This window comes from Ambystoma mexicanum, chromosome 3q (assembly GCF_040938575.1).
Source record: "Ambystoma mexicanum isolate Mex_15411 chromosome 3q, UKY_AmexF1_1, whole genome shotgun sequence".
NCBI lineage: Eukaryota > Metazoa > Chordata > Amphibia > Caudata > Ambystomatidae > Ambystoma > Ambystoma mexicanum.
The window spans coordinates 1,226,904,592-1,226,931,327 of NC_090926.1; the positions used below are offsets into that span (position 1 = coordinate 1,226,904,592).

At 46.4% G+C, this 26,736-nt stretch overlaps 1 protein-coding gene and 1 long non-coding RNA gene across 4 annotated transcripts in view; one reads left to right on the forward strand and one right to left on the reverse strand.

The window, feature by feature from the left end:
* LOC138447792 (uncharacterized) overlaps positions 1–13,546 on the forward strand; it is a 43,040-nt gene extending 29,494 nt beyond the window's left edge. For both annotated transcript variants that reach the window (XR_011259946.1, XR_011259947.1), the window contains one exon: positions 12,012–13,546. This is a non-coding gene — a long non-coding RNA (uncharacterized lncRNA). The remainder of the gene's footprint in view (positions 1–12,011) is intronic.
* Positions 430–26,736, reverse strand: part of DNASE2 (deoxyribonuclease 2, lysosomal) — a 121,065-nt gene continuing 94,758 nt past the window's right edge. For both annotated transcript variants that reach the window (XM_069604142.1, XM_069604144.1), the window contains 3 exons: positions 24,967–25,128; positions 13,897–14,094; positions 430–4,811 (listed from right to left, as the gene is read on the reverse strand). In XM_069604142.1, coding sequence (XP_069460243.1) covers positions 4,474–4,811; positions 13,897–14,094; positions 24,967–25,128 — 698 coding nt within the window. In that variant the 3' untranslated portion in view covers positions 430–4,473. The remainder of the gene's footprint in view (positions 4,812–13,896; positions 14,095–24,966; positions 25,129–26,736) is intronic.

Consider the following 26,736-nt stretch of genomic DNA (forward strand, 5'->3'; position numbering starts at 1 on the left):
TCAGCTTCTGAAGCCCTTGGCGTGAGATGCACTGGCTCGGTCTTCATGTTTCAAGCTGGGTGTTTCTCCTGGTGTTACCGGCCGCAAACATCCCAGGCCCAGCCAACGGACCCACCGGGCTGAGGCCGCCAACAGCACATCAGTTCACTCTTGCACTTTTTCCATCCTCCTTCCACTAACTCAGCCTCCCTCCCTCCCTCCCTCCCTCCCTCCCTCCCTCCCTCCCTCTTTCAGAGCTGCCAGAGCGCCAGGGGACCACTCCGGTGGTGATAATGTTAAAGGACATTTGTACCGCGCACTAACATTAAAAGGCCAAACTACGGCAAATGTAAACAGTACTTTAGGACACAATAGATAGGTTTGCCTTATGAAAAGCAATAAAATATTTTCTTAATAAAATATTTGAAATACAAAGTAAAACCAAAGCAATTATGTCAAGAAGTCAAAACACACATTTTATTCCAACTTTGAGCATGAAAGTGCGTGAATAGCCCAGCCCGCCATGGATGGTCGGGAAGATGGCGTGCATTCAAGCAGGCAGGTTGTCAATTTTGCATGTGTGTAATGCAGTGAACAAGCATTTTCGGAGTATAATAAATTGGTGCGTACATCATTTCTCAAAAGCATTTATCCTCAACACTGTCCATCCCATCAACGCTTTGTCATCAATCTTATAGGACAGTAAAAGATGGGAAGGCAGCAGTGTCCACACCAAACAAGGATTAGCATGCATCATGAGAGGAAGGCAGCAGTGTCCACACCAAACAAGGATTAGCAGGCATCATGAGAGGAAGGCAGCAATGTCCACACCAAACAAGGATTAGCAGGCATCATGAGAGGAAGGCAGCAGTGGCCACACCAAACAAGGATTAGCAGGCATCAGGATTTACAGGAGGAAGGCAGCAGTGTCGACACCAAACAAGGATTAGCAGGCATCATGATTTACAGGAGGAAGGCAGCAGTGTCCACACCAAACAAGGATTAGCAGGCATCATGAGAGGAAGGCAGCAATGTCCACACCAAACAAGGATTAGCAGGCATCATGAGAGGAAGGCAGCAATGTCCACACCAAACAAGGATTAGCAGGCATCATGATTTACAGGAGGAAGGCAGCAGTGCCCACACCAAACAAGGATTAGCAGGCATCATGAGAGGAAGGCAGCAGTGTCCACACCAAACAAGGATTAGCAGGCATCATGAGAGGAAGGCAGCAATGTTCACACCAAACAAGGATTAGCAGGCATCATGATTTACAGGAGGAAGGCAGCAGTGTCCACACCAAACAAGGATTAGCAGGCATCTTGAGAGGAAGGCAGCAATGTCCACACCAAACAAGGATTAGCAGGCATCATGATTTACAGGAGGAAGGCAGCAGTGTCCACACCAAACAAGGATTAGCAGGCATCATGAGAGGAAGGCAGCAATGTCCACACCAAACAAGGATTAGCAGGCATCATGAGAGGAAGGCAGCAATGTCCACACCAAACAAGGATTAGCAGGCATCATGAGAGGAAGGCAGCAGTGTCCACACCAAACAAGGATTAGCAGCCATCATGATTTACAGGAGGAAGGCAGCAGTGTCCACACCAAACAAGGCTTAGCAGGCATCATGTGAGGAAGGCAGCAGTGTCCACACCAAACAAGGATTAGCGGGCATCATGAGAGGAAGGCAGCAATGTCCACACCAAACAAGGATTAGCGGGTATCATGGGAGGAAGGCAGCAATGTCCACACCAAACAAGGATTAGCAGGCAACCTGAGAGGAAGGCAGCAATGTCCACACCAAACAAGGATTAGCAGGCATCATGAGAGGAAGGTAGCAATGTCCACACCAAACAAGGATTAGCAGGCATCATGAGAGGAAGGCAGCAGGGTCCACACCAAACAACGATTAGCAGGCATCATGAGAGGAAGGCAGCAGTGTCCACACCAAACAAGGATTAGCAGGCATCATGATTTACAGGAGGAAGGCAGCAGTGTCCACACCAAACAAGGATTAGCAGGCATCATGAGAGGAAGGTAGCAATGTCCACACCAAACAAGGATTAGCAGGCATCATGAGAGGAAGGCAGCAGTGTCCACTGGCCATTCTCTTCAAAGGCAAGTTCAAGCAATAGGAACGGCCTACTAGCAGCCGCTGGTACAGTGCTCTACTGTCATCCCAGCTAGGCCTGTGCTTCTTCAACCCCATCTGGCAATGCAAAGGGGAAACCTTTTAGATCTTGTGAGGAAGCTCCTCCTTTGCATTTAGAAAACTAGTCCCTACTGGCATTGCCAGTGCTCGCTTTCCTTTGAAAGAACCGCACTCAGAGTCTGCGTTTCCACCGATGTGCTGCATTTCTTGTCATGTTATTTAGTGTGATATAGTGTACAGTAGAAACGTTACACATGTACACGCAAAGAAAAATCAATAGATTTAGCAAAATAGTAAAATACAATTCCAATAATAAAAAACACGTAAACAGTACAAAAATGTTACATTTTTCGTACTAATCCCTAAAAGCATGATCATTTTTAAAACAGAGAAATTTCATGCATTCTCAACCAGTTTTTTTTAAAAAAAAAAATCCCTTTAATTATCAGTCTTATCATTAGGAATCACTAATATTTGCCACCACAGAGTCTGCCAGTTTAGCAAAGGACGTGCACGAAAATACAAAAAGTTTCATGGTGATAGCCAGATAAAGCCGGACATTCCACAACAAGGTATTTCAGGGATTCACACTCAACATTACAGCATCGTCATATGCAAGCAGACGCGGGATCCGAAGCCTGCGCGCCCAGTACATAGCGAGCAGCAATTACCAGACTTTTCTGATGTCTCCAGATGCATGTTTTGTCATTATTCTGTTCTAATACTGTGCTGGCCAACTTTGTTTCATCGCATAAATGTGCATTTCCCCCGTTTCTGTGCACAAAAGGTTGTGGTGGCTAAAAGTCAAACTTAGTTCTTCGCCGCTGTGCATTTTGCAACAAGTACATTTTTACATTTCAGATGCTAAAGTAAACTGACTTTCAGTCTGAAAAAAAGAATTGTTCTAAAGTTAAATCATCAGTATTTGGTCACCAAACAGCTGTGGCCAGATCATAAATTGCTGCGCTACAGGGGAACTTTGGCGCCGACATCTGCACCAACCGTCATGTGCAAAAGATCATCTTTGTGATGGTCAATTAGCCGGCAAGCCGGCCTGGCCTCCAACAGGCCACACTAACACACTTGACATCAACGGTTTATAGTCATTCCATCAACAGCCAAAGCATCTAATGCTATACCATATAAAACATTTAAAAAAAACGCCTCAACCAACTCCATATTACTCATTGGAACAAAGAAAGAGAGCGGAGACAGCCTTACAGTGAAAGGGACTTCTGGTAGGAGTTATACAGCGCTCTCTGCAAGGGTGGGCTACCTCGGTGAGCTATCTTCACAGCATATTCAGTTCGTCACCAGGCAGCACCACATGATAAAAAGATGAAACAATGGAACTATCACAAAATGCTCACATTGATCAGGAAACTATAAGAAGTAGTTTGCGACAGGGTGGTCGGTTTGGGTGTATGACCACAGGCCCTTCCGGTGTGAGCCACCCTGATAGGCAGTCTTTGGTAACAGTACGAGATATTCCAGCAGGATTACATCCTCTAAGGAGGTGGTACATCGTACAGGCGATCAGTGCATCCTCAGCCTGCGGCGGAAGGACCAAGTACCATTGTGTGGAGATGTAAACTCGACCATCACTGTGGTGGCAGGCGCTGTATCCTGAGCCCATTCAGCTCTAGACCAGACAGGCTCAGCATCCTGAGCCCATTCAGCTCTAGACCAGACAGGCTCAGCATCCTGAGCCCATTCAGTCTGGGAGGTGACAGGCTCTGTATAATGTGCACATTCAGCTCTAGACCAGACAGGTTCTGCATCCTGAGCCCATTCAGTCTGGGAGGTGACAGGCTCTGTATAATGTGCACATTCAGCTCTAGACCAGACAGGTTCTGCATCCTGAGCTCATTCAGTCTGGGAGGTGACAGGCTCTGTATAATGTGCACATTCAGCTCTAGACCAGACAGGTTCTGCATCCTGAGCCTCTTCAGTCTTGGAGGGGGCAGGCTGGCCGAGTCTGCACCCCTGCTCCCATCCCTTGAACCCATCTAGTCCAAGAGGTGGCAGGCACAGTGTCCTGCAAACAGTATTTGAGGCAGTGATTAAAATCAGAAGAAAAATAAAACAATGAGTTATTGCAGTTTTTCGAGGCAAGGTTGGACCTTCTATTGTGGACTGCAGAAAGTGCAATACCGGATGGGTGTCTGATGGGCACAGGCACCTCAGTGGAGGAGCCTGGTTCAGAGTATTCAACTCATGAAGCCTGCACGTCACCGAAGGATGAACCAGACTACCCACGAGGAGTGTGGGCGTTCAAGCACCAGATCCCAGGCCCCTCACAGAAAGGCTCTCCTCTCCTCCGAGAACCTGGGCTTGCATTAACAAGGTTCATAACTGCTCACAAGGGCCCGGTAAGACTTCCAGACCCTGGGGTTGGAGATGCACACTGTGCCGCCACCTCGCTGCTCCTCCTCTTGGTCGCGGTTCATGTCCCCCACGCAGGTCCACGTTCCCCCGGCATCACTGAGGGAGACGCTCCACTTAGAGTGATCCACGTGCGAGGTGAAGCTTGGCCCGGAGGGGAAGCGGAGGTCCTGAACATTGAACACGTGGTAGGGCTGGGAGCAGTTGGATGTCAGGATGCCACGCGAGTTGGGCCAGAACTGGACAAGCAGATCATGCTTCAGGGCACCAGCCAGCCAACCAGAGTAGAGATCTGAGGACACAAAGGAAAAAGGCATGAAATCCCATTACAGCATGCAAGCGCGTGATCAACAATGCCACAGCATCACTAAGTGCTGATAGATAAACGCGGAGGAGGAGTGGATCTACCTGCAAGAGCAGGACAGAGAGCATGAATAACATTGTGTGTGTGAGACTGTGAATACTCCTAACCAATGGCGAGTAGGACCATGTGCCAGGATGTAACGAATAGTGCAGCGTGTGGCCATGTGTCCGTAGACTTCCTCGCTAGGCCGCAGAAGGCGGAAATTCAACTAATAAGCAGCTAACGAAAATACGCCTGCACTTCAGCAGCCAAAGGGTGTTACAGATGGGCTAGTCCAATATCTAAATATTTAGATTTGCAAGCTCAGACTTATCTGGCAAAAAGAATGACGCACTGCATCCCAGGGCACGCTCTTAAAGGAGAGGTATTTTTAAGCATTCGATCGTTTACACTTTTTCTATCAATGCATCTTACCTTCGATTTCCAAACATTTACACACGCGAAAGGCATTGGGTCTGAAACCGCCATCTTGTAATAAGATAAGTCATCCATCGCCCTAAGTTCAAATGCCCGGGAGGCAATACATCAGATTTGCACCCCGCAAGCAGGCATCAGCGTGTCCGTCTACTGTGCTACGTCCTGCCTACGTCCTCACCGTCCACCTGTACTCCACACCCATTCCTCTCCCTGTCCAAAGAGATGAGAATCTCATAATCTAACCCCATCAATCCATATTTAAATACATCACACTTTTATCCACAAATGTCTATTTTCATCAAAATGAATTTCTCAATGTTACAAAGGTAACATGTCCGTTTTAAAAAGAAAAGGTGTGTACAAAGTTAGAGAATAATGTTTCACTAGGAAAACATGTGAAAGACAAAGCCGTGTAACAAAGTACAACCACAATGAATAACTAAATAATCTAATCTTGCATATTTTAATACAGACTTATTCTTGATCAATAGTTACAACTAAATGAACTTAAGATTTAAAAATAATTGTATCTTGTGTCAACAGATTAATAATTGCATTACCAACTCACATTGTGTTTTATAACGCAAGGTAACACTTAAAATGTCCGGATATGGAGATTAGGGAGAAAAAAAAGTTCCATGCGGCAAGATCGGAGCGAGTTATCCCGAAGACTCATCAACTCTGTATGCATCTGGAGACGCGCACTTACACCTCCCATGGCTCAAGCCATGTAGCACAACATTCCTAGCACTTCCTCAATGACTGTCCCACGAGTTCGGACTCCCCAGCACTTACCCCCTCTTCCTTTCTGCACTTACACATTCTGAATACTCACAAGGCATAGTAGGTTCGTCCCTCTTCCCCTCAGCTCTTAAATATTGTGTTGTAATGTACCCGCCCTCCCTGCCCTGTGGGCGCTTTGTTACAGTGTATTCTTATTCTATAAGCGCCTAACTGAAGCAGAGTTTAAAACGAGATAAGTCTGCACTAGCCATAAGTAAAAGGAAACAAATTTGGCAGCATTATCGGAATTGGTTACGTCGTCACAAAAAGGCACTAGACTACAACGACGCGGAGAAAATGCTCACATCATCAGATCATCCAATACCGCAGACATGTGGAGACAGATAAACCAGCTACAGATGGATCAAAATTCTTTGACAACTACATCAATCCTTCCCGCAGCTTGGATCTTTCATTTCAAAACAATTTTCAAACAAGAACATGAGGACACGTCATTTTCACAAAAGAACGAGAAATGGCACTTAATAGACACTTCAGTGGATACCATTGAGAATGTCATTATCAAGCTGTCAAAATCAAATGCACATGGACCCGACGGGATAAGCAATGCCACCCTTAAAGAAAACCCACATCTATGGGCGAAGTTTTTATCAATTCTATTCAATGACATCACGACAACCCAAAAGATACCAACTTCATGGAAAGAATCAATAATCATACCCATTCATAAAAAGGGCAATCAGCAAATTCCAGCCAACTATCGCCCTATAGCATTGCTGGACTCCATGGGCAAAGTTTTTGATACCCTTGTACTTCAAGCATTGTGAGCATGGGCAACATCCTCTGGCCATTTTGATCCATGGCAATCAGGCTTTGTGCGAGGCATCGGGACAGCACTTAACATCTTTATCCTAAACCTGCTGAAAAGTCGCACAGAGAGAAGTACAGACTTAAAAATGTACATAGCCTTCATTGACTTAACACAAGCATTTGACAGCATCTCACGCCCAAGGCTATGGACCAAACTGAGAAAATGGGGTTGTCCTGCTTTCATCATGGACCCCATTAAAGAATTTCATCAAGACACCACTCTCACAGTTCGGTTGAACAAAACAGGTCTACTAACCAAGCCCATTCCAACTAATAAAGGCATCAAGCAAGGTTGCCTGATGGCCTCCGAAATATTTAATCTTTTCATATCTGACAGACTCTGCAGCAAACAACATAAGATGCTTTCCTCCATCGATAGCAAATATCCCAGCCAGTCGCTTAGTTTATGCCGATGTGGTCCTTATAGATCAGACTCCAATAGGTCTCCAAAGACAGTTAAATGCTCTACAACGCTATGTGAAAACGAATGGACTCACAATTAATATGCAAACATCTGCCGTATTACCCCATGGTGTTCAAAAGAGCCATCTGCGAACAAAAATGATGCGTTGGTCACTACTGGGAACGGAAATCCCTGTAGTGCAATCCTTTCTATACCTAGGGGTATGTGTCAACTCAAGTAGGATCGACGCTGCCCGGTTTCAAACACTAAAAAAGAAAGCAATGAATTTGACAGGTTTAGGAAAAACCATTCTGAGACGTCACTGTGGTTTCAGCTTAATTCCATTAATCAAATTTTACAAAGCCAAGGTGGTCCCGATTCTTATTTATGGTGCTGAAACCTCTTTCAACTTCAAAACTAAAAATTGGGCAGCTCTAGAAGGCCACTTTTGGAAAAACACACTTCGCCTTCCTAAAGGCACGCCAATACAAGCAATTCGAAGAGAGCTGGGTTTAACCTCCATGCTAGCTATTGTAGAGTGGAAGACACTCATGCTACAGAAAATGCATGGAGGAAAACCCCAAACGCGGTTTTAAATGCCTCAAAAAAGCACTCATGGAAGAACAAGATCAAATATTGACCTTATGGCAAACAGATTGCCGAAGTTTTCTTGACATTACAGGAGAGCAGGCCGATACTTCGATCAACAACCCGGATAAAGTTAAAAACATTTTTTAAAAAAAAAGCTCTACTCCTGTGATTGGTTTAGGACTGAAAAAGAATGTTCAACATGCAAAATATATGGAAAACCATGGGAGGACAATAAAAAACCAAATTCCTTACCCAGCTATCTAAGATTGTTTCCTCAATGGTACTTCCGGGACCAATTTCTTAGATTTCAGCTGAATTTAATCAAAACAAGAGAAACCACCTGGCCTCGAAACCACGCTGGTCCTTCGAATTGTAGCCTATGTAAAAATCCTGAGTCACCAGAAAATCTGCATCACTTGATGATGGTCTGCCCAGCTTCATCGCCACAAAGGGATATTTCCATGATCCCCATTATCACAAAGTATGGACACAAATCAAAAGAATGATGGTGGAAAATGCTACAATCAGGAGAAAAAACGACAATAACCTTAGCTGTGGTCAGATTCTCCAGTGCCATACAGAAACAACTATCAGCTCTTGAAGACTCGTGAACTTGATCTTAACAGGCAAAGTAAACTCAGGGAAATTGTTCTTAATCTGTTTAACATGATAAAAGGTTGTCAATTGTATAACCACATATCAAAGCAGATTCCACAAGCCTCAAAAATGTGTGTATATATATATATATATATATATATATATATATATATATATATATATGCGTTGGAGGCAAAATCTATAAAAGAAAATATATAATCCTATACAAAGTGGTAAAGTAAAGCCAAACGCACTAAGGAATCGGCCACATGGCACCTTTTAGTTCACGCTTCTCAATCCCATGAACCAGACTCTATTCCGGAGGATAGTCAATGGCAACACTTCCAGAGTTAAGAGACATTAATGGAGTCTCGGGGAAAACGCGGGAAACCCATTTGGCTAATCACTTTGGTGGGTGTCGACAGAGAAACATCATCTCCGAGGTTGCCAACTATTGATGGTTGTATGGGTAAAGCACTGGAGAAATACTCGATATCATCATGCCCTGCAAGTCCTCCTGTGCCCCTGGCCCAGGCGGGATTTGTAGCTCCCTTCTTAAAACTGATCTGGTCCTTTGGGCAGAGGCTCTTCATTGTTTCTTTGGCTCGATCTCCGAGGTACAAACAATTGTGCCCTCTTGGCAGGAAGGCATAAATGTCCCAGTCCACAAGAAAGGCACCCATACTGACCCTAAAAACTATCACCTGCTGGCAATGTTGGATATTCCCGCAAGAGACTTTGCCAGAGTCCTGCTATCTGAGCTCGAGGATTGGTCGGAGGCAAGGAATATCATCCCATGAAATCAGACTGGGTTGCGTAAAAGTTAAAATACGACCATCAGTTGCCTTGCTTTGAAGATCATTATGCACCAGTTTACGCAACATTTATTGGCTTTAGCGCAGCTTTGGATATACGTCGATAGAGAGAGGCTGTGCAATAAACTTCGCGCAGCTGGTATACCCCTGAGCTTGCTAAAGATAATTCCTCTCCACGACCGTACTCAGGTGAAGGTGCACACGGACCAGGCAAGGAGGACAACTGAATGGATATGAACATCCAAAGGGTTAAAACAGGGGTGTATATTGGCACCCAAGTTATTTTACCTTTATCCAAGCTGGGTAAGGACATGTCCAACTGCTCTGCCAAACCTTCAAAATTGGTTAATAGCTCTATGCACTGGTTGGGTTACACAGACGACCTAGCTCTTCTCAATTCCACCTCTTGGGGTCTGCAGACGTCATTGAATAAATATGGTGACTACGCCTCCCGCAATTCTCTCGTCAAACACTGACAAAACAAAAATCATGGTTTTCTGTCCAAGTGGTATGAAGGTAAAAAAGCTACAATGGAAGCTGGAGGGCGAACCAATTGAAGTGTTCCAGGTCTTTAAATACGTGGGTATCCATTTAGAGGCAGAATTTCGAGGGACAAGACTCTTACAATATATTTAACTAAAATCAGCAACAGCAGCTGGTGCCATTGGTTCCTTTGCTTCGAAGGGTGCAGCCTCCTCTTTGGACTTATCCCTACAACTATACCAGGCGAAGATTATGTTGGTCATGTTATACAGGGTGGAGACCTGGGCATTGTGCCACTGCCCATACCTAGAATTCAATGTTGCCCCCAAACTTCAACTGAAGTGCTTGTCCCCTTCTCCGGAAGGTACGCTCTGCTGGGCACCCTGTACACAACGATATCAAGCAGAGCGAATTGAATGCCAAACAGCAGTCTATTGAATATCTGCTCTGTGGCTATGAGATGGCTTGCGAAGGCACCAGACAATGTTCTGAGTCGGCCATTCAGGAAATACAATACAAGACAAATTAAATTATGGGGCCTGGGCTAGCACACCTTCTGATTGCCAGCAATGTCAACTGTGTGGGGACGCATGCACGAGTCAGCTCAAGATGTTAACAGCCAGTGAGTCGCTCAAACAACTTGACGTGGCCGACAGGCGAGTTCTGGCGCTTGTTTATGGGTGGGGACCATGAGGTGTATTTATACCATCTTACGATTCTAGGGAGGAAAATTGTTCGGATTCTTGAAGCCCAACATAGGGAGCTGTGATGTGTATTTGCACTAAACTGGTCATGCCACACCTTCGAGGGTAGGAGGATGAGGGGGAGCATGTACCATCATACCTTCTATGAGGTATGGCTGATTTCTGATGTTTTATAAAGGAATCGAATGTACAATTGAGATGCATGGTTTGTGATGTGATATTTTAAAAGTTGGTTGTCCAACTATATAAAATAAAAAATGTCATACTATGCTTCGGCAAAGCACATTTTGAAAAGTTTACAAACCAAGAAACAAAAGCAATTTTGACCTTGGCCTGTGGCTTTGTCAAACTGTGTTCACGTAGTTTGACCCTGGATGTTTAGGGATTACACATTCCGATGCTAACATTCTTATGGAAGTGGGCAAATAATGGACAATCTGTTACAAAAAAACAGCATAGACTGCAATGCACACTTGCTCTTGAAAGAGAAACTCCACTAAAGATCCATAATGGATACACTGGGCCTCATTCCGAGTATGTCGGTCTGGAAATAAGGGTGCCGTTAGCAACGTACCAGCACCATTTACGGACCACCATATTACAACGATGCTGGTAGGGGTGATGGATCCCTCCGGGAGGCCGGTCCTGCTGGATTTTCATGCCCCTATCGTTAAGGTTGTTACAGAAGCACCAGCACCGTTAGCAACGGTGCTTCCGTGTCCCCGTTTCCATGGAAATGGAGAGTAATCGTTACTGCTGCCCTTGTGATATCCAGGTGACACCTGTGATATCCCGGTGACACCAGCATATCAGGCGGCGGTACGGCTGTTACAGGGGTGCCAGAAAACCGCTGCCTATAGGTAGGTTTTTCAGCAGCCCCGTAATGAGGGCCACTGAGTTTTATAAGGTAAGATGTTATTTATTTTTAATATAACAAAGTGATTTTCAGCGGATCTATGTGATCACTGCGACGGCCGAAAATGCCAACTTTCTTTTTTAAACCTTTACACCACATATATATATATATATATATATATATATGCGGGAGGAGACCCCCCTGCAGCCCCCCCCCCATATTAATATTATAGTGTAAGGGAGGGTTAAAAAGAAAAGTCAGCATTTTCAGCCGTCGCAGTTCCCAGGTCGACATTTTTGTACGATTTCATTTTCAGCATGTCGTTAAATGCAAGCAATGAATAATAGTTTGATAGTGCGCATGTTTGGCAGTATATGCCAATAAAAAGTTATTTTGTACCAACAGTATTGCATTGAATGTAAAAAGATATTGTATCTGCCAGAAATTACTACACAACCAGAACCGAGCAATACTTGTTGAACTGGCATGGTGCCCGGTTAGCAGAAGACTTTTATAATGGCACAATCCTGTTAAAAAACGAATCAGGCACATGGTGTCTATCTACAGAATCAAAATAATGTGTAGGTAAAAATGTTTCAAATGTTACACTTATTAACAAATTAAAACCTTTTTTGTCTTGATCCCTAGTTACGTCACAAAAATGTGCGCGTGTCATGGAAACCATGTTCCCGTGGATGGAGTCTATTTCCAACGCAGGAGCATCACCAACAGATCAATCATTGCACTATTATGGGATGATCGTGCCGCTCCAGTTTGCCCATGTCCAGTACCCATGATAGGAACCAACATGCCAGTTAGAACGTTATGAATAGAGCTGGAGACTACAGCCGGTTCGTGAATGTTGACGAACCGTGTTTGGGAACGTCATGTGCTTCGTGATCAAAAGGAGGTCAAGTTCAATTAAAGGACAAATGTTTTTTCCCCCCCAATATGGATTTTGATGCGAGTCAATGGAATATTTACATTTACAATTCAAGAAATACTACAAGAAAACTTGGAAACGTTTAACAATGATTGTATCTAAACATCAGAATGTAATCGGTTTCATAACATGCTTCCCTTTGCTTGGACTACCAAAATTCCGATTTATGGATGATCTGTCTTTTTAACGGTTATGTACCTCAACCGTTATCTATGTAGTTAAACATTTTTGTTGCAATACAAAATATAACGATATACTAAATGTGCAACTCTGCAGCAATAATTGTAAAGTAAAAAAAAAAAAGAAATGGTATCCCCTTTTTGTGAGTAGCGACTAAAACTAAGCATGTGTGGGTGTACATTTAACGAGTCTCTTCTGCATTTGGAAACGTGATTGCGTAGATGCCGGCAGTGCGCGTATGGCTACACTGTGCCCAAATGTCGTGACACGTTGCATAACATAGCCGTCTGAAATGCAGGGATCACTTCGAGGGGCAGAGGTGTGATGTAATGCTGCAAGGGCACTTGAGCTTTGGGGGATAGATCAACTGGTATCTAAGGATTATCACAAGATGGTGGTTTTGGACCCCTTCGGTTTGCAAGTGTAAATGTCTGGAAATCTAAGATAAGATGCATTGAAAGAAAAAAAAATTTATTGTTTGATATGTGCTCAAAAATACATGACTTGTCAATTGGCCTAAAAAAAACCTTTAGAGAACCTCTCCTTTTAAAGATACTAGTCAACTGCTGTTTCAACCTCCCATATTTAAGTCGACCTCCAAAAGGTGGGCATCGCTCTGCTGTTCAGACAACAAAGGATTTGGAGTACCTTGCTGTTGGGTACACGTCTGCAAGCACCCGGCTTTCCTTCTGGCCTCAAGTCAAGACCTCTGTGAAACATGCAAGGAGGCCTCCCTGCATATTGGAGTGCTATACAGACACGATACATCAATCAAAAGCACGATTATGACAGACGATTAAAATGTCTGGCCATGAATTCTAGACCAAGTCAGCGATTGGGAATGTCAGAGCGTCACTATGTGTGTGATATCATGCGAGTAGATCAAAATAAAGAGTGTGACTTCTACTTATCGGCAACTACATATGCAATTGTAACTTAAAGCATCTGAAGGGATTATGTTTAAGAGCAGAGCATAATAGTGCGCCTAGCGAACGTCTAACTAATGGAGCCTAAACGAGTTTGGCTAATTGACTCGGGGACACAGTGGTGTGTGTGTGTGTCTGTGCATGAGAAAGAGAAAGAAAGAAACAGGAAGAGGGAGAGAAAGCGAGAAAGCGAGAAAGAGAGAAGAGAAAAGAGAGAGAGAGAGGGAGAAAGAAAGAGAAACAGGAAGAGGGGGAGAAAGAGAGAAAGAAAGAGGGAGAGAAAGAGAGAAAGAAAGAAAAAGAAAGAAAGAGAAAGAGAAATAGAGAAAGAAAGAAGGAGAGAGAGAGAGAGAGAGAGAGAGAGAGAGAGAGAGAGAGAGAGAGAGAGAGAGAGAGAGAAGAAAGAGAGAGAGAGACTTGAAGTACAACAACTAGGGGAAAGGCGCAACTAAAAAGGCGACTTTTATCATGCGCCACAGCTTACCGTCGTGAAATCGGCTGTACTTGGAAAAGCTGATGAATTCGGTGCCCCCTACGGAGGTGAGCTGCGCCTGCCGGTCCCAGGGAGGAGACTTGACATGCTCCCCTTTTGACGCACTGTACAGGTCAGGGAGATCTTGAGCAAAAACATCGGGCACGCTTTGGTCAAACACTCGGATGTCATTGTACAAGAGTTGGGTTCCTGGAAGAAAGGAGACTTATTTTAGAAAACAGGCTGGAAGTCCAAGGGCATGAAGGTGACCCTGTGCATGAGAATTCCCCATTAAGTAAATCCATGAAGTCATTTCAGGTCTCTTAGTCCTAGGAACAGACCTGGTTCACGTTTCCCCCCCCCCCCCCCCCCCAAATGTATTTTCATAAATGTACTCCTGGTCCTTCAGACCGTCAGTCTTGCACATTTTTTGCCTCACAAGAGGGTGACGGGGAGGGGACCCCATGCAGGACAGCCAGAGAGTAGACGGGAAGGAGGGAGCAGGGGTCCCAATGAAAAGGATCTCAGTCTTACTGGCATTAAGGCAGAGATCGTTAGCAGCCCGCCAAGCCTGAATAGCAGTGGAGGGGAAGTGTGAAGCAGCGCTGCGTGTTGTCAGCATGACGCTGGAAGTGAGGAGAGAAGGCCAAGATCAAATGGGATGGAGGGGCAAGGTAGATGTTGAAGAGCCACAGCGAGAGGATAGAGACCTGAGGGACACCGCAGGAAGAGTGATGGGGAGAGAAAAGGGCCCAGTTGAACCTGGGGTGGTCGGTCAGAGAAGGAGGGCAACCAGTCCAGTGCCAGGTCTGTGATGCCAAGGGTATGAGAGCCGATTTATAAAAGGTGGCATGATTGTCCGTATCAAAGGCAGTGGAAAGGTCAAGAAGGATGAGAATGGAAGGAGAGTTGGAATCAAGATTTGAGAGCAAATCTTCACAGGTTTTCTGGAGTGCAGTTTCCGTGCCTCTGGCAGCTCTGAAGCCAGACTGGTGGTCGTGAACACAGCCCACAGATTCAGTGTGGTGGATCCGCTAGGGGATGACCAGCTTCTCCAAGAGTTTCCCACAAAGGGGGTAAAGGAGATAGGGCGGTAGTTAGCCGGGCAGGAGGGGTCGGCAGAAGGCTTTTTGAGAGGGGAGTGCTCGACGGGAGCGGGAAGGAGCCAGTGGCAAAGGAGTGATTGCAGAAGGCAAGGTTGTCCTCGATAGGCCTGGAGGAGCAAGAGCACCTGTTTGGAGGAGACCTTTATAGGGAGGACATGTCTAGAGACCTCCCCTGGTGGCATGGGCGAGAAAGAGGAGAGTAGGAGGAAAGGGGCACCAAGGGAGGCCTGAGAGCAGGTGATGGAGAAGGGAGGGATGTAGAGAAGAGTGAGGACAAGATGTCCTGAGTGGTGGCTATAAAATGAGGCCAGTGCAGTGTGTCAGGGATGGCAAAGGAGTAGTGGAGACTGCAGCAGGAATGGCAAGTTCCTTGCAGATTTTGAACAGTTCAGCCATGTTGTTAGTGGCCCCAGAGAGACGAGCTTGCATATAGGCCTTCTTCTTTGAGCGGATGGAAGGCCGCCTTCTTTGAGTGGATGGAGAGCCTGCATTGCCTTTGGAGCATGCAGCAGGCCAGTCAGAGGATGTGCTCGAAGCCTGCCACTTCAGCAACACTGCACTTGCGTTTCAGAGAGGCTAGGTCAGAATCATACCAGGTGTTGCCCTTGGGTGCAGGCTTCATGCAGATCCTCATGACAGGGGCAAGGATGTCCAAAGTGTTGGAGATGAAGAGGCAAAGGTTAGCAAGGGCTGTGTCAGTGTGAGTCAGCGGCCGGCGTGGGAGGGGGAATAAAAGTGGGGGCAAATGCAGCAACAGACACCCACTTCATTGGTCGAATGACGGAGAAGGAGACTGGAAGTGTAGGCAGAGGCTTAGCCGGGGGACCCAAAGAGATCCAGGTGAGAGGACTGGAGAGCATGATCAAACCAGGAGAGAGGTGTAGTGAGAGGGTTGGAGATGGGGATCTATGCTGAGATGAGAACATCCAAGGGGTGACCGGCTAAGTGCGTCAGACCAGAGGGAAGGATGGTGAGGGGAAAGAGTCACAGAGGCTGCGAAAGAGTCACAGAGGCTGCATCAGGGTAATCAAGGTGAATAGTGAAATCTCCAAGGAAGAGAAGCTTGGAGGTGGAGGCCAGGGGAGAAGAGGCGAGGTCAGACCGCTCTAAAACAAAGGAGAACGGACCAGGGGTCCTGTAGATGGTGGCAACAGTCTGCGATAGGATTGGATAAAACAACAAGCCTGTCAGATACCACAACAAGCTGGTCAGATAGCACAGCAAGTAGAGCACTCGCTTTGACATGCGTCCAGAGCCTGCGGACGCTTGTTTGAAGCCCGGCAGGGCCAAACTCAGCCTTTCATCCTTATGAGGTCGATAAATGAGCACCACACTGTGGGTAATAAAAAGCAGCACTCAGATGCCCGAGGGTTCGTAGCGCTACATAAATGCAAAATTATTATTATTATTATTATTATTTAAAAAGCCTGCAGACGAGACATTTGAAGGAAGAGTAGGTCTGATATGATAGTAGCATGAACCCATTCAAGGGAAGATCAGGGCAACTCCGCCCCCAAACTGGTTAGGACTGGGCTTCAAGAGAATCTTGTAGCCCTCAGGGAGGAGTGTGACAAAAATAGTGACCGAGCTGACAGTGAACTACATATCAGTGAGAGCGAGGACATCAAGGTTGAAGTCTTCATGGATGTTTAACGGCAGAGCGTGAGTTGAGGGTAGCTAGGTGGAGCTGGTTGGCACCTTTGAAGGTCTTCTGAGGAGAGGCAGAAGAATGAGGACCGCATGTCGGTGGTGGCGAAGGGGCCAGGGAGTTGGTAGGAGAATGGAGGATGTTGATGACAGAAGATATCTATCAAGAAGGAGGAGGAGGAGGTTGATCTGAGAGCTATGGACCAAGACAGCGCCATTATGGTGACATTAATGATGCCCCTAGAGAATGAGAAGTATGCCAAGAGAACTTCCAATCGGGTTCCACCATTAATGGGCGAAGAAGAGAAGGGGGAGAGGATCAAGACCATATGGGGAATCAAAAGGTCCGGAGAGGGAACGACAGAGGATTGTCAGTGGCAGACTGCCTGGAAGAAGTGTTGGCGTTAAATGTCAGCACTGGGCCGGCCTGGAATACAGAGCATGAGAGATTTCTTGAACTTTTTCCTTCCAGTCTTCGCAAGAGAGATAGGAAAGGTGATAGAGTAGCAGTTAGAGTAGATAGAGGAGATGGTAAGCACCATGGAGGGAGAGAGAGGTGGAAGGGTGAAGAGGGATGGAGAAACTGCACAACAAACTCAGCAGGCAGCCTAGCAGCAAGGCAGGTGCAGACGAGTCAGGCGCACAAGAGAGGAAGTCCAGACTAGTGAAGAGAGTCCTGCAGACAGGTGGAGGGCGAGCTCTGTAAAGAGGCGAGATTTTTCTCACTTGATCAAACACTTTATCTGCCACTCATTCTTCCATGTGTTGAACGGCACCTGCATCACTCTCACTACTTTCCAGATTGGTACAACAGTCTCACCCCTGCTCCCTCAAACTTTCTACACACTTCTGCACTAAAGGTCGGGCACTATAGATTCCCCATGGATTGCCCTCTTCCCGCAAACATAACGGGCACAGCTGAAGGCAAGCCAGACAGACCAACCAGCAATAATTCCTTGGCCCACTGCAGTCAGTCTGAATGTGATGGGATTACTCCAACCTGATTTTACAGAGGGCCTCCACATGATACACCCTACTACCGAGGGAAGTCACCAGCAAAGGATCTCCTCCAAGTGTCCTCAGCACTCATATTCACAGAATGTAAGAGGCTGCCTCGTTCCTTGAGAAGTGTGTGTGAGATCTCTGAGGGAATCCCTAATTTCATGCATGGAAAACACCATGTCCTGCTGTAGTGAGAGCAGTTGCTGATATCACTTTAGTGCTCGGGACCCATCATCATGTTGTATTGTGGCTACGACATTAGGAGGTGAATCCTTCGGTGCCACATTTAGCAGATTAGAGCATGGCCTTGGATGGGCTGCTATTCTTGGATTTGGATGGACTCATTTGTCAGCCTCCGTTTGTAAGTGTTTGGAAGGAAACACATTCAGCTTTGGCCAGTGTAAAGACTGGAGGGGGGGGGGGGTGTCTGGACTCCTGCTCTCTATATGGTAGAGGAGAGGCACAGAGGACCCTAGCCAAGATTCTCTATTATTGGTAACGTAGTCGAGCAATCAAGGCCTAGCTTCTCAGGAGGTGATGCAGGCCGGTTCTTAAGTACAGTGTAGTCCCCACGCCCCCACAAAGGAATGACCACACACTATTACTGAAAACAGTCTTTATATAATTAATATTCAAGGTTATGTACACACTATCACAATAACTCACTTTGTGCTCAGAAAAGCTACAATGGAAAATATATACAGTTCTACGTGGTACCACAATTATCAGATTTCATTAAAGTGCATCAACTGTACTCTGGTTAAATGTCACACAAATCAACTAATAAAAGGTAACCAACAATAGACATAGGAGGAAAGCAGTTGGTTAGAACAATTGGCAGAATACTGGCCTCTACAGTTCTGTGTGGAGATCCCCCCCCCCACCCCCGCACCTGGGCAACCTGTAAAATAAAGAGATCCAACAAGCCCAGTCCATATATTGTTCTACAAGTCTCATTTCCTTCTTTAATGTTTCTACCCCCCCAATGTACCTGGTAGAGCAGAAATCTTCGAAGAGGCGTCGCTGGATCCTTCTTGAGTGACTCCCTTTAAAGCAGAAGCCACGGGTCGTCGAGAGAGTCGAAGAAGGTGAACTTGGCGTCGACAATGAAAAGTTCAAGGGTGCCGAGACCACGGCGTCGATCCAGGCGGTGCTCGTAGGCGACATCCTGCGAGGGTGAGGTGTGCGGGGCACCTCAGCGTTGGATAGTTAAGTGCCGCAAACAGTTTCTGAAGAACTGTGTCCTGACAAGGGCGTTGAGTCGAAGTCTTTGTGGTCTTTGGGTGGCAGGAAACCCACTGGTGGATTCTCCTCGGTGCGTCGGCGTCCTCAACTTTCTCCAGCGGGGTAAGTTGGTCAACGGCGCGGACAAGGGAGTCCTTCGATTCAACAGTCTTAGGCAAAGGAGCGGGCGGCTCCGGTCGTCGGCAGCGCGGCGTCAAGCGGTCTCTTCTGGGCAACACGGCTTCGACGGGCCTCCAGCGGTTACGGTGATACTCCGAACCCTGGTTGACGGCAATGGACTTCGACGATGTCCGGGTGCTTCACTTCGTTCTCCTCGGCGGTCCCCGTCTCTGGTCGGCAGCCTTTCGAGGGTCTGACTCCCAGGGAGCTCTGGCGATGGTTGGCGGTGCTAGATGGTCCCTCGGAGCACAGGAAGAGGGTGCCTAGCCAGGTCCTCTCTTGGATCAGTCCTCGACAAACTTGACAGCTTTCATATCGGGTTCGAAGCAAATGCAGCAGCAGTTCTTCCAGCTTGGCATAGAGGATAAGCAGTTCCAGTTACTCTTCAAGTGTTGACTCATCTTCTGAACAATTTCCAGTGGTGAGAGGTCCCCAGATATACTATTCTGCCTCTCATCCACACTGCTGGGTCACACTCAGCAGCCAATCATACAGAAGGGCATTCAGGCAGTCAGCCAGCCAATCAGGCATACAGTGCATTCAGGCCATACTCCTCCCTCTCAGACACTCACAACAATGTGTATTGGGACAAGTACCCAGTCATTCAACACTACACACTGCATTCAGGCCAGTTTCGGGCAGGGCTGTCTCAGCCTTTGTCTCTCATGCCAGAAACCAGACAACCACAACAAGAAGTGTATATTGGTCACACACTCCATTCACCCAGGTCCCACCCACAGGGTGTAGCCACAACATACAGTCACTGGGAAGGCTCCAGCCAGTCTGGCCTGGACTTCCCAACAACACCATATATGGAAGTTCCACCCAACAGCCAGTCAGGGGGAAGGGACAGAGCCAGGGCTTCCCAAGACTTTGGGAAAACAAGGTAACAGGCAATAGAAAGGAAGAGGCCACAGGGGCCATCTTGTTGAATCAACTGATTCCAATGGCAGGGCCTGGGTATCCCAAAATGGAGGATACTCAGAACACCTGTCAAATTCAGCATGTAGCTGCCACTAGCCCATACCCTGCTCTGAGGGCCACACATAGGTGCCCAAAAACACACACTAGGGGCACAGGGTTGCACCCCCACCCATGGGTGCCATAAGGGTATCCCATGGGTTTGTACACCAAACCAAAAACAGGAAGAGCTGCACTGCCAGGAGTCCCACATTGACTCCTGGGCAGAAAACAATACAGAACACAAATGAAAAAGGACTACAGGACAAGGACAGGGAGGCCCTGTATCTCCAATGCATTTCCAGCATCACAGCCAGACCATAGGCAGGCCTATGACCCAGAATAGCATGTACAAGTATTTAAGAGACGGTAAAAGGTTTCAAAGCCTCTTTACTAGAGGCAGGACCTCAGTAGTAATAAACAGTTATGAAAAACACGTAAAGTCTTTACTGCAATAGACATAATAAAAGCCAAAAGGTCACCATTTCACATACCGGTTGGACACACATTGCAGGATCAATCAGTGAGGGTTTTGAAAGGAGACCTCTCAAAAGCCAAGCACAGAAGAACGCGGGAGCTGAAGTACCTGAAGATGCTGAACCTAGAAGATAGTGGTCTAGACATAGTGCATCATAAAACCTATATGTATGGCCAACGTTGAGCCCAGGAGAAGCAATGAAATCCCATCATCAAGTAAGAAGACAACCCTTCGGTACAATCGCTCAACAGCTTTTGGACACTACTGTTCAGGACCCCTAGTAGGTGGGGGCACGGCACACATCAACAACAATCTTTGCTGCCTACGATCAAGTGGTTGGCACCAATTGCAGAGCATGAGAGACACACGGAAATAACAGCGAGCTTTGTACGATTAACAAAAATTACATAACATTTTGTATCTGCCATACTTACTGAACACAAGCCTGGAAGCCATTGTGAAGCTCGAGGCACAATGAGGTGACATTGGCGATGCCACCCAGTACATCTTGAGAACATATCTAGTATTGTCACATTGTATACCAACCACAAAACCTTAGCTGCTGCACTGAAATCACTACTATGTCCTGACATTACATAGAGGCTGAAAAACACACATTAAGACTGTGTGAGGAAAATGCAATACTGACCCTGCTTTACAATTATGCAGTTTTAAATCCCTCACTTCAACATATTTGTAAAATAACCTCACTAATTTTTGGACATTAGTGGGGCCCACTTTTCCGCCTGCCTGCGGCTATCTTTGGAAACCTAATACATTCAACTCCACATGAACAAGATTTGTTTTCTTAAAAAGCAACTCTCAGCTAGAAATGTGGAGTACTTTCAAACCATTGCACGTGTTCCCTCCTACTAGGAGTTTTATGGGCTTTTAGAAAAGGCACCAATTCCTAACCTGCGTATCCCCCCCCCCCATTAGCCAATACACTTTAAAGTTATATTTTTTCCACTTTGAGAATGAACAGTCTTCTGGGCTGTTCTTTATCCATAATTTCAATCTGCGCTGCCTAGTGAAGTCTATGGGACCGTGAAAGCTAATCCACGATTCCTTATCTGTATCATTTCTTCTGCTCGACCAAGAAAAGGAATAAAACATGCATTTTATGCGATTCCAATAAAAACAGAGCTCTTGAAACCTGCAAGTTGTGACAAGGTCTTACTACCTCAGGGACTGCATCGGAAAAGGTCAGAAGGCAGATTTCATGATATAAGCGAAGACAAGCAACAGTTTGTAGTTCACTCATCCTTCTGGCAGAAGTCCTAGCAACAAGGAAAACTGCTTCATAGGAGGCAACTTGTGCAACATTGGAGGAATCTAGGACCTCAAAAAATGCGTAGACCAGAGATTTATGAACCCTTTTTTTGGTCCACAGGTGATCTTAGTCGACTCAACCTTCAATGGTCAGTCTTGTCATGGATCTCCAACTGTTCCTTCCTCTCGTAACTGGGTTTTGACACTGAACGGGCGCCATCACTCTTGCACCATCAACCACTAGATCCTCCGATCTCCCGGAGGCACTGATGATAGCCCATCTTCTGGGATGGTGGTTTTGTCGGCAACCCAACTCTAGATGAACGACTAAATCGCCATCGACAATGCTGTTATGACCTCCGTCGCTATCACATAAACCGGGTATATTTGTGGTGTTGGAGAGTTATCCTGAGAAACTTTACATTTCTTTCTTGGGAAACATAAGCAAATACATTCCATGCACTGGTTTTTGCTCCCATGTTCCCTGGCACAATGCTTCAGACCTTATAAGACCACTGCACAAGTACCTGAAGATGCTGAACCTAAAAGACAGTGGTCTAGACATAGTGCGTCATAAAACCTATAGCTATGGCCAACGTTGAGCCCAGGATGAGCAATGAAATCCCATCATCAAGTCAGAAGACAACCCTCCAGTACAAATGTTCAACAGCTTTTGGACACTACTACATAGAGCAGGACACTCATAACATCTTAACCATATTGTGGTCGCATTTATTTTTTGTTCTCCGAACAGCTGGTCCTCCAGGTCAACATGGACGAGCTTCCTTGTGAGCTGTGCTGTGGCAACTGGCTATTTGCTAGCAGTCCCTGAACTGAAAGGTTCTTTTACATATTATTCAGAGACGCTTGGTTTCTGTAGTACCAGGGTCTGCAACCTTTGGATTGCCAGATGTTTTGGACTCAACTCTCACCAGCCCTACCCAGCATAGTGAATGGAAAGGGGGCATGGGAGTTTTAACCCAAAGCACTAGGAGAGGCAGAGGGTACAGACCCCAGGAAAAGAATGTGCCCTCCTGATCGGCAGCGATGGGGAAACTTTGCTGCGCCATCTTGAGCAGGTTTCTGAAAGGATAGAGATGAGATGCTTTGTTTTGGCACAGCCCTGATCCTTTCTTTTTATAACAAGGTTCTTACCTTAAGCATCAGATGACTGATGATGTATTTGTTGACATTGTGTTCAACTGAACAGAATGGTTGTATATGGTGCCTAGCGCCCACTCATTTGCCTTGACGGTGATGGGAGGTTGTTAGAAGAGTGCCCATCTGCCCAAAACCGACATGCAGCACTGAATAGGGGAGATGGCAGATTGCAGTGGCACATTTTCTGGAAGTCACCACTTGTCTGGGATGGCGCCTCTTCCCTTACTACCTACCGCTTTGGTCAAATCAAGGTTTGGCCGTTGTTGGTAACCACTTATAAATGTCACAGGAGGTTATTGAGGCCGAAACAGTTGACATGACTGGGGGCTTTGGTTGGACGGTGCTGAAGTTCGACTATGATGAAGTTGATGCCCAGGTTTTGATCCACTATGGGGTGAGAAGGGCCCTCTTCCTGGTTTTCAAGAAACCATGCAAGATGCTCTTCTTTCCATACTACTTATCCTCTATTCCTCTCCTCCTTCAAAACTCATTTTGCTTCCATCATCTGATTGATACTGGCTGACCCTGAACACTGACTTGCATTGCTGATTTTAATGTACTGTTGACTGTTCTATGTAAAGCGCTTTGGTTCAAGGCGCTATATAAAGTATAATAAAAATACAAAATGCCAAATTCTGCAGAGCTTCCATACGATGAGCATACACAGTCTGTACAGCGTGAAAGCCCGTGCAAGCAATACCCATGTCGAGCACACCTTATGCCAGAAGCTGCAAACCAAAAATCAAGCTGCGTCGCTCCGTCAAGTCAATCGCAAAGGGGTCTTCAGCGCTGAAAACAGCCATGTTTCCAAAGCCCGACTGCATGAGATTTATACCAATGTAGAAATTATAATCAAAATAAAATTCATGCAATACGTTTCCTGATTAATTGGTCTTTGAAAAAATCCCCTCAACTCTTGAGGTTACCTTGAGTCGCCATGTTTGTCTTTCCTAAATCCTCTGGTAATGCTGCTTCAGACCAAACATGATGGTGGGAGAACAAAGGCAATTTGAAGATGACGCACTGCTGAATCCAGTAAATGTCATACGGTCTATAGGGACTTACGTTTTGAGAAAGATGGAGCTACTAGATGGCAGTATAAGGAACATCATGTGTGCCCATAAAGCAATGCAGAGCAGGGGAAACATCTTGGTAAGCTGGCGGTGCCTCCCATGGTCCCAGGTCCTCCACGTGTTGATGAGAATTGGGAAACAGCTGTGTCAAATGAACCCTATACTCCCTTCTCCCATGCCAAAGGAACTGATTAGATAGTTTATTAATATAGCGCCTACTCAATGTGTTTCAAAGTGCTTCAAGGCAAGGGAGGGAACTAGAGGAAAATACAATGACATTCTTGCAGGCCATGAACAGTAAGGATGTGAAATTAACTATTGTACTCGGCCTGACGACATTTCAGATAGTGCAAGAGCTAAGACATAGATAAGGAAGGGAGGGGAGAGTGGGAAGGAAATGGAAACAGACGGGCGACTACTGTACTAGGCCTGACGACATTTCTGGTAGAGCCGGAGAAAAAGAAAAGGTGAGGGAGAGGGGTGCAGAAAGGGAGGGGAGGAACAAAACAAGCAACTATTGTACTAGGCCCGACAACGTGTCAGAGCTGGTGGGGGGGGGGGAGAGCAACAGACGAGGTTGCTATCATACTAGGCCCAGGGACAATTCTGATAGAGTAAGTGCATATAAGAAAGTAAGGGGAGGAGATAGAAGGGAGATGGGAGGGGGAGGAGAGAACAGAGAGAAAGCAGTCATGAGTGGAGAAGCAAGAGGGGAGAGCAAATACAATTGCAGAAGCCAGTAGTAACACACTTACACCTGCTCCCCAGCTGCAAAGGAAAAGAGGCTGGAGGACTCCTTAAGTAGGGAAAAGAACGACAAGCAGGAAGGCACTAGGTGGGCGGGGCTTGCTAAGTGGTGAAAAAGAGTGGCAACCAGGAAGGCACCATGTGGGCAGGGCTTAGGCCAGGTGATCTAGATCCACTTACGCCTGCTCCCCAGCTGCAAAGGAAAAAAAAAGCTGGTGAAGTGACCACTTACCAATGTCTTTGAACTGGGCGTAGCTGTAGGTGACGCACAGGAAGGACTGCCCATTGTGCAGTCCATTCTTCGGCCAGCTGTACTGCTTTCCAGCTGGGGAAGGAAACTGTGGGGTGCTGTGAACCAGCCAGATCCCTTGAGCCTTATCTAACAGGATTACCCCTACAAAACAGAAGGAGTGACAGCATTCAGAGAACAGCAGAAAAACATTACGGACATCAGAGAACAGGAAGGTGTGCAAGTAGTAACCAGGCCACATGTGCGGCACACCAGCTGTGCGTGATTAGCCAGAAGCCTAACGGTGGATGGGGAAAGGCAAGTAATACATAAGCAAAAGACAGATTGGGCCTCATAAGGTTGCCAGTATCCTGGCGGTAGATCTGCCAGGATACCACCAAATGTTATTACAGTTTCCGGCACTCGGTATTACAAGTGCCGCAGTGACAGTGTTAATCCCCATTCATGGAGTTCCATAGAACCTCCATGAGGGGATTTGCGGTCATTACCGGCACCTGCAATACTGGTGCCGGTAATTGTGGCTGTTTTTGCCGGTAGGGTGCCTGTCTGGAGCCAACACAAGTGCCCCACCGGTAAACCTGTAATTGTTTATTTGTAAAGCGCTTATACATAAGTGAAGTGCTCCAAAGCGGGAAAGGAACAAGGGAATACGACTCATTTTTAGGCCTTGAACTTTCCAAATGATCTAACAAAATATGACTAGCATACTAGGCCTGACGGCATTACTACTAGCGAAGTGCATGGCGGGGAGGAGAGGGAGAACATACAATCCATAAACTACCGTACTGGGCCAGCGACGTTTCAGATAGCGCAAGTGCATGACAAAGAGTGAGGCGATTAGGCGGTTGGGGGGAACATACAAAAAGAAAAAACTACCATACTAGGCCAGGAGAACTGGGCCTAGTGCATTCAAGGTAATGTAAGTGCGCAGACAGGAAGTGAAATGGAGTGGGGAGGGGGAACAAGTGCGCACAGTCAAGCAGTGATCTGGGTTAAGTGTAGAGAGGTTACCCTTCTCATGGAATTAATTCCATGCAGTAGCGGTGAGCATTGAGCAGAGGCCAGGGGGGCAAGTGCAAACACCAGTGTGGGAACCAGTCCCGGAGTTAGGGAAGAGAAGGAGGAGGGAAAAGAGAGGAGGTTAGCAAGGAAGAGAGAAGGAGGAAGAGAAGAGTAAGGTCTTGAGGAGTTTCCGGAACTTGAGGTGATCAGGCTCAAGATGGAGGGGCAGGGAGATTTTTCCAGAGGTAAACACCTGCAGAGGATAAGGATCTACCCCCAAATCTCGGTTTGGAAAACAGCTAACCCGCAGAGAGTTGGTAGAGTACGAGCGGAGGGCTCTAGAAGGAGAGTTTTAGGGAGAGAGCATTGTAGGTAGTGCAGGCCAAAGCCCCAGGAAACCTTGGACTATGCAGAGAGTCTTAAACTTGTTCCTTGCAGCCACATGGAGCCAGTGGGGGGATTTCAGCGGCAGAGAGATGCAGTCCCTGGGCTTGAGGCCAAGGATAAGTCTTGCGGTTCTGTTCTGGAGGAGTTGTAGAGGTCGGAGAGTGGGAGTAGGCAGATTGAGAAGGACTGTTGTGGTAGTCCAGCCTAGAGGACCAGGGATATGGAGAGTTGGCCAGGCCTGTAAAGTGCCAGTATTCATTAATACCAGCACTTTATCACCGGAACAGCTGACTTATGAGGCAGATTGTTCAGAAGCAATAACAATGAAGTGAAGCTGCAAAGACCACAACCTAGATGTACTTT